Source organism: Ursus americanus, chromosome 15 (genome assembly GCF_024610735.1).
Source record: "Ursus americanus isolate L20-20 chromosome 15, mUrsAme1.1.p, whole genome shotgun sequence".
Classification (NCBI taxonomy): domain Eukaryota; kingdom Metazoa; phylum Chordata; class Mammalia; order Carnivora; family Ursidae; genus Ursus; species Ursus americanus.
The window spans coordinates 32,178,967-32,187,709 of NC_142141.1; the positions used below are offsets into that span (position 1 = coordinate 32,178,967).

General features: G+C 45.7%; 1 protein-coding gene across 1 annotated transcript; it reads right to left on the reverse strand.

The window, feature by feature from the left end:
- Window positions 1-7,148: 7,148 nt before the first annotated feature.
- Window positions 7,149-7,730, reverse strand: ANXA2R (annexin A2 receptor). The gene has a single exon (XM_045787135.2). The coding sequence runs from the start codon at window positions 7,728-7,730 to the stop codon at window positions 7,149-7,151; it is 582 nt and encodes a 193-aa protein (XP_045643091.2).
- Window positions 7,731-8,743: the final 1,013 nt, after the last annotated feature.

Here is an 8,743-nt window from a genome sequence, read left to right on the forward strand (position 1 = left end):
AGCCCTGCGGGGACTGCTTACTAAGAGGAAGTCCACGTGGACTCCTGGCAAATCAGTATTTAATCCTGCCTTGGAGATTTCTTACTGCGACCAAATCCCGGTTTAGCGATTTCTTAGCGCAACGTGAGGCGCTTTCGTTGAGCCAAAGTTTTCCAGTCCTCCTAAGTCCAAATAAACCCATGCCTGGGATATCTAAGATCCGGTGAATTCAATTCCAGACCGAACATGTCCAGATTTTCCAGGAAACTGTACCTGTTTATCAGGCCTGTCATTTCTCAACGGTAGCAAACTGTGGTTTGGAAACAAATATGCTTGTTATTAGGTCCGATGGAAGTAGGAGTCTATTGGCAAAACGGACTTTTTTTGGTGGCATTTAGTTGTTTTCCCCTTTGTGTTTTGTTTTGTTCTGTTTTGTTTCCAATAAGAAGTCCGCCTGAGCTATGCTTTTTATTACTAAGTCCAAGAAAAGTCCACTTCAACAGACTACAGAAATTTCCTATTCTTGGGAATTTTAGGAAATTCAGAGTTAACTGCTATTGATTGTCAGCCTCATAGAAGTCGATGTATGTTTGCTAAAGCCATTTTTGACTTGGAGTAACTCTGGGTATTCTCCCTGAGCTATGGTTGCATCAAGTCCTTAGAAGTCGATGCGTACCGGCAAAAGCGATTTTTCAGTCATACCGATGATGGATTCGCCTCTTCAAAGTCGGTATAAACTGGGGAAAATAATAATGTCTTCATCATAGCAACTTCTGTAAATCTAGATTTAGCTGCGTTTCTGTTTGTTATGGCACCAAAGTCGGTGTACATAGGCAAAAATGATTTCTTAATCATAGTGAGTTAGGCCTTAGGAAACATGAGGTCAGCCAATCATTTGTTAATATGAAAGTCTGTAAAATCGGTATATACTGCTGAAAACAGTTTCTTCATCATCGGAAGTTTTGGTTCTTCAAGAGACAGTCTGCCTTAGCTGGTCATTCCTAGCAGTACCAGGTTATGTTTTGTCAATGGGAAGTTCGAACTTAATTGTACTTTTTAATACAGAGTCCAGGAGAAGTCAGCGTCCGCTAGCTGAAAAGATTTCTTGTGCACAGCGAGTTCAAGGCAGTCCTGATTTCGCTATGTTTTTGTTTAATGACCCTGTAGAAGTCAAGTTCTTAATCATGGCAATGCTGTGTTCACAAGTGAGGGTGGCTGTGGAGTCCACGCAGACAGGCTGATGAGATTTTTTTAGGTGTAACAAATACCAGTCTGGTCGAGTCAGCCATTTCTTAGTCCTCCTTCCTCTCGGTCTGTGTGTACCGAATACCGGATTCCGCGGACAGGAATATCATAATCACAGGACAGCACCATTTAGAATGTTTGCAATTTCTTTCTTTGGGTGAGTTCTGTAGATGTATTTGCTCCGTTAGTTTCTTATTTTCCTGCGGCGTATTTTCTTCTGAAATCTACGCATTTTGATTTCCTTTTCTGTTAACAAGGGTTACCACTGATGTCTCTAGATTTCTATGTACATTCTGGCAGTTTATCGAACGCTTATTTTATTCGTTACTTACTGAATTTCACCCTGAATTCCACCCATATTCTACTTATTTCCTGGAGCATTTCACCACTCAGCTGCATGCTGACCTGTGTTCACCTACAAGCCAGAGAGCAAAGCTCGGTCTCGGCCCAGCAGGTGCTGGGTCTCTGGGCTTCTTGCAGGCTGCACCAGTCCTTCTGCCAGACAGAAGGAGCACTGTGTCTGCTTTATGGCCTGTAGCTCCACTCCGACCATTCTTGGTTTGGGCACATTTCCTAGTGCCTACTGAACAGTTTCTCCTACGCAGGACCCAGGGTTCTCTGTGCCATCTCTTTCTCAGTCCCAGCACCACTGGTTTCCCTGGGCTGGCCTGTCCATCATTAAGCGACGACATGTGAGGTCAGCTGGTTTAGAACTCGAGCTCGAAAGCTATCCTCTTCATGCCCTTATTATCCTATGTTTTCTTTGTTGGGTTAGTTTCTGTACGGTATGCTTATTTTTCCCGTTTCATTTCGGTTTGTTTTCTTTCTGCTTTGTTTTGGTAATGGAACTACCACCTCCTGCTTGAGTTCTGGGTGTGCTCTACAATGTTAGCCTGTTTTGTTTTTTCTACTGATTTGTTGCCACCGAGTCTCATGACTTCTACCGTGCCTCCGCCCACAAGCCCAGGAGAGCACAAATACCCAGACTGTGTGTGGTACTGCCACAGGCTTTGCCAACTTATTCTGTGCAAAGCTTGAGTCCTCCGGACCAGAGGCCTCCTCTGCGATGGAGCGGCGTTTTCTGGGCTGTGCGAAAGGGGCTTGGGATTCCACCGAGGTGGCTCCAGAGCCCCAGCTTCCATCTATGCTGTGCTCAGAAGGTTCTGGGCCTCACCTGCTCCCTTTCTATCCTGTGCTGGGAAAGGACTAGGGAATATCAAGTGGGGTCCTTCTGCAGGTTAAGATCTCTCCACCACTTGCATTCTACTCAATCTACTCAGATGTTAAGGCTAACTTTTTTTTTTTTTGAGGCTTACAGTGTGGCAGCAACTTTTGTTAATAGTTATGCTCACCCCCTAAACCTTCCCCTCCTTAGGGAACCTTCAGAATGCCAGGGGAGGGGGCGACTGGGTTGCTCAGTGGGTCAAGCACCGGGTTCTTGGTTTGGCTCAGGTCCTGATCTCAGGGTCCGGAGAGCCAGCCCGGCCATCTGCTCAGTGGTCAGCAAGGAGTCAGCTTGAGATCCTTTCACTCTCTCTCTCTGCCCCTCCCTCCCCCTCTAAAATAAAATAAATAAAATCTTTAATAGAAAAGAAAAAGCCAGGGAACACACTTCTTCAAGCCTAGTCAGGCTAGGCTCTCAGGTGTTAGGGGATCCTTGCTTTCTCCTTACACATTCCACACTCCCACCCACAGCCACCTGGGTGGTACTTAAAGCTGGAGCAAAGACAAACAACCCTCCCCCCCAAAGAAACACTACCTCCCCAAACACCCCTCCCCGCCTTTGATATTTCTCTGTAATTATACTGAGAAAGACAAGGAGCATTTTGCAAAGGAACATGAAAGCAAACTTTTTTCGTTAGGAAACGGAGAGATGTTACTGTAAACGATATTCATTTCAAAGAGGAAGATACAGTGGAAGCCATGAGCGGAAATCTCAAGGCTCCTAGACCCGGAAAACCCCAGACAAAGTTGCGGTGACTGTAAAGCGAGCACTGGGGGCTAGGTGGGAGGGGAAAGCCTGCTGCGGCATCCGGGGACTGCGAAGGGCGCAGCTGCCGAAGGTCCTATCTGCCAGGATCTCTCTGGCTCAGGTCTGCACTTTTTGCTCCGGGGCGGGCCAAGGAAAGCAGCCTGGGTGGGCATAGGTCCTGCCCTCCTCTAGCGGTGCTGGGATCCAAAAAGCCCAGACTCGCTCTGCTAGTGACAGTGCTAAAGAAAAACTGCACACGCGACGTCCCAAGCGTGTTGCTAGCAAGACCCATCCGGCTTGGAGGAAAAGATAGAGCAGCGACCAAGAAACAGCCCATCCCAGGAATTAGCAGTGCTGTCACCCAGAAACTTTTGCCTTGGAGGAATGGTGGTGCCAAGAAAAGGCCAACTTGGTGCAATTGGGCTCAGTGACACAAAAAGTGGCGCCGTGCTGCTAGCGAAGGTGCTAACAAAAGGCTTGCACTGTTCCAATGCCCTGCTGCCCGCGCGTGAACCAGCTGAGGCGACCAAAACTGCCCAAGGACCCACACCACGACCAAAGGGAGCACCTACCATCTAAGAGAAGTGGAAACCATCTGCTCCTGGCCTGGAGCAGTGCCACAGAAAACGAGGAAGCGCCTCTAAGCTGGTGACAAAGTCCTGCAGGAAACCCGGGTGGGGAGGGGAGGGGAGGGGAGGAGCCGCCAGGAACCGCAGGCTCCGGCAGCCCACCCGCTCAGCTCGCACACAGCGGAGACCTGAATGACTCACGCCGTTGGAAAGGTGAAAAAGGAAGAGGTAAAATAATAAATGGAACAAACACATTTTAAACAAGAAATGGATTTCCCCAGTTTATCTGAGGACTTCCCCGGGGTTAGCAAACACGAACAAACCCAAGTCCTGCACAGAACTGGCTTGGAGGAAGTTTCCCTAGTGTACACCGACTTCTAGGAAGACAAAAAACACAAAGCAAAGTCCTATGTTTTTGTCATGGCGAGGAGGAAGATACTGTCTTCACCAGTATACAAGGACTTCTGAGGGTAAGCAAGCAAACAGAGCTGCGTTCTGTTTTTCAGCAATGTGCTGGGACCAAGAAATCGTTTTCACCAGTATGCAACGACTTCTACAGAGATGGTAAAATAAAGAGTTAAATCGTGATATCCTAAATCTTCTGAGGAGAAAGAAATCGTTTTTCCCCACTGCACACTGACTTCTTGAATGTGAAGAAAAATGAGCCAGTCCATGTGGTAATTTGTGTGATATTGCTAGCAGGACGATACAGTGTTCACCAGCATACAACGACTTCTACAGAGATGGCAAAATAAACAGAATTAAATCGTGATATCCCAGAACTTCTGAGGAGAAAGAAATCGTTTTTCCCCACTGTATACCGACTTCTTCAGTGTGAAGAAAAATAAGCAAGTCCATGTGGTAATTTTTGTCCTGTTGCTAGCAAGAAGATATCCTGTTCATGATCATAAAATGACTTCCACTGAGGTGGCACACAGAAACAAAGTTAAATCGTAATATCCCAGAACTTGTGAGGAGAAAGAAAACGATTTCCCCACTGTACACCTACTTTTTGATCATGAAGAAAACAAGTCCATGTGGTAATTTTTATCATATTGCTAGCAAGAAGATACCGTGTTCACGATCATAAAACAACTTCCACTGAGGTGGCACATAGAAACAAAGTTAAATCGTAATATTCCAGAGCTTGTGAGGAGAAAGAAATCATTTTTCCCTACTGTATACCGACTTCCTGAATGTGAAGAAAAATGAACAAGTCCCTGTGGTAATTCATATGATACTGTAAGCAGAACGATATCGTGTTCACAATCATAAAACGACTTCCACTGAGGTGGCAAATAGAGTTAAATCGTAATATCCCAGAACTTGTGTGGAGAAAGAAATCATTTCCCCCCACTCTACACCAACTTTCTGAGTGGGAAGAAAACAAGTCCATGTGGTAATTTTTGTCATACTGCTAGCAAGAAAATATCGTGTTCAGGATCATAAAACGACTTCCCCTGAGGTGGCACATACAAAGTTAAATCGTAATATCCCACAACTTGTGAGAAGAAAGAAATCGTTTTTCCCCACTGTATACCGACTTCCTGAATGTGAAGAAAAATGAACCAGTCCATGTGGTAATTTGTATGATACTGCAAGCAGAACGATATTGTGTTCATGATCATAAAACGACTTCCACTGAGTGGCAAATGCAAACAAAGTTAAATCGTAATGTCCCAGAACTTGTGAGGAGAAAGAAAACGATTTCCCCACCGTACACCTACTTTTTGATCGTGAAGAAAACAAGTCCATGTGGTAATTTTTATCATATTGCTAGCAAGAAGATACCGTGTTCACGATCATAAAACAACTTCCACTGAGGTGGCACATAGAAACAAAGTTAAATCGTAATATCCCAGAGCTTGTGAGGAGAAAGAAATCGTTTTTCCCCACTGTATACCGACTTCTTGAACATGAAGAAAAACGAACAAGTCCATGTGGTAATTTGTATGATACTGTAAGCAGAACGATATCGTGTTCATGATCATAAAACGACTTCCACTGAGGTGGCACACAGAAACAAAGTTAAATCGTAATGTCCCAGAACTTGTGAGGAGAAAGAAATCATTTTTCCCCACTGTATACCGACTTCTAATGTGAAGATAATGAACCAGCCCATGTGGTAATTTGTATGATACTGCAAGCAGAAAGATATCGTGTTCACAATCATAAAACGACTTCCACTGAGGTGGCAAATAGAGTTAAATCGTAATATCCCAGAACTTGTGTGGAGAAAGAAATCATTTCCCCCCACTCTACACCAACTTTCTGAGTGGGAAGAAAACAAGTCCATGTGGTAATTTTTGTCATACTGCTAGCAAGAAAATATCGTGTTCAGGATCATAAAACGACTTCCCCTGAGGTGGCACATACAAAGTTAAATCGTGATATCCCAGAACTTCTGAGGAGAAAGAAATCGTTTTTCCCCACTGTATACCGACTTCCTGAATGTGAAGAAAAATGAACCAGTCCATGTGGTAATTTGTATGATACTGCAAGCAGAACGATATTGTGTTCATGATCATAAAACGACTTCCACTGAGTGGCAAATGCAAACAAAGTTAAATCGTAATGTCCCAGAACTTGTGAGGAGAAAGAAAACGATTTCCCCACCGTACACCTACTTTTTGATCGTGAAGAAAACAAGTCCATGTGGTAATTTTTATCATATTGCTAGCAAGAAGATACCGTGTTCACGATCATAAAACAACTTCCACTGAGGTGGCACATAGAAACAAAGTTAAATCGTAATATCCCAGAGCTTGTGAGGAGAAAGAAATCGTTTTTCCCCACTGTATACCGACTTCTTGAACATGAAGAAAAACGAACAAGTCCCTGTGGTAATTTGTATGATACTGTAAGCAGAACGATATCGTGTTCATGATCATAAAACGACTTCCACTGAGGTGGTACACAGAAACAAAGTTAAATCCTAATGTCCCAGAACTTGTGAGGAGAAAGAAATCGTTTTTCCCCACTGTATACCGACTTCTTGAACATGAAGAAAAACGAACAAGTCCATGTGGTAGTTTTTATCATATTGCTAGCAGAAAGATATCTTGTTCACCATCATACAATGACTTCCACTGAGGTGGCAAATATAAATAAAGCTCAACTGGGATTTCCTGGGATTGCCTCTGTATACACCGACTTCTAGGAAGTGAAGAAACAGGAACAAAGCTAAGTCCTACTTTTTGATGTGGACTATGTAAGGAATCTGAGTGGTCAGCGACCTGTAAGGAAAAGAAGAACTTCAGAGCCAGAGAAGCAGAACTAGACATTGAAACCTAAAGCCACATCTTAATACTTTTTTATTTTGCAAGCTTCACAAATGAGAATCCCTTCCTGAGGGAAGCTAGAAAAGGGCTCCTGCCCCAATCTCAGGGATCCTTAGACCCAAAGATGCAGGGGCAGCAGCTGCAACTCATGGTGTACATGGTGCGACCAATCCACTCCAGGCAGCCCGAGAACACCCGGATGTGGCTCCGCCAGGCGAGGAGGGGAGGCCTGCTGTGCCCCTGCTCTGAAGGATGCCCACTGTCAGGTCTCCCTGTCCAGCCTCGTGTCGCCAGGTGGGGCGTCCTGGTGGAGGAAAGCTGCTGGTGGGTGAGTGGCTCGGGTTCCTCTGCAGGGTCCACCTCTCCTGCAGCTGCCTCTGGCTTCATCTGTGTCCCGGGCCAGAGGCCCGCAGTGGGCAGAGCAGGTGTTGGTTCCAAGGTGCTCTGGGCTCTGGGACAGACTTCGTTTTGCAGGTAGACCCAGCGAAGCCGCCAACAAGGACTGGAAAGCAGTCCCGAATCCAAAACACTGCCCTGACCTGGGAACTCTCCCAGCACAGGATAGAAAGGGAGCAGGTGAGGCCCAGAACCTTCTGAGCACAGCATAGATGGAAGCTGGGGCTCTGGAGCCACCTCGGTGGAATCCCAAGCCCCTTTCGCACAGCCCAGAAAACGCCGCTCCATCGCAGAGGAGGCCTCTGGTCCGGAGGACTCAAGCTTTGCACAGAATAAGTTGGCAAAGCCTGTGGCAGTACCACACACAGTCTGGGTATTTGTGCTCTCCTGGGCTTGTGGGCGGAGGCACGGTAGAAGTCATGAGACTCGGTGGCAACAAATCAGTAGAAAAAACAAAACAGGCTAACATTGTAGAGCACACCCAGAACTCAAGCAGGAGGTGGTAGTTCCATTACCAAAACAAAGCAGAAAGAAAACAAACCGAAATGAAACGGGAAAAATAAGCATACCGTACAGAAACTAACCCAACAAAGAAAACATAGGATAATAAGGGCATGAAGAGGATAGCTTTCGAGCTCGAGTTCTAAACCAGCTGACCTCACATGTCGTCGCTTAATGATGGACAGGCCAGCCCAGGGAAACCAGTGGTGCTGGGACTGAGAAAGAGATGGCACAGAGAACCCTGGGTCCTGCGTAGGAGAAACTGTTCAGTAGGCACTAGGAAATGTGCCCAAACCAAGAATGGTCGGAGTGGAGCTACAGGCCATAAAGCAGACACAGTGCTCCTTCTGTCTGGCAGAAGGACTGGTGCAGCCTGCAAGAAGCCCAGAGACCCAGCACCTGCTGGGCCGAGACCGAGCTTTGCTCTCTGGCTTGTAGGTGAACACAGGTCAGCATGCAGCTGAGTGGTGAAATGCTCCAGGAAATAAGTAGAATATGGGTGGAATTCAGGGTGAAATTCAGTAAGTAACGAATAAAATAAGCGTTCGATAAACTGCCAGAATGTACATAGAAATCTAGAGACATCAGTGGTAACCCTTGTTAACAGAAAAGGAAATCAAAATGCGTAGATTTCAGAAGAAAATACGCCGCAGGAAAATAAGAAACTAACGGAGCAAATACATCTACAGAACTCACCCAAAGAAAGAAATTGCAAACATTCTAAATGGTGCTGTCCTGTGATTATGATATTCCTGTCCGCGGAATCCGGTATTCGGTACACACAGACCGAGAGGAAGGAG

What these genes read in the sequence shown, in the direction of transcription:
- ANXA2R (XM_045787135.2), bottom strand. Translation starts at nt 7,730, where the DNA reads ATGGAGCGGCGTTTTCTGGGCTGTGCGAAAGGGGCTTGGGATTCCACC.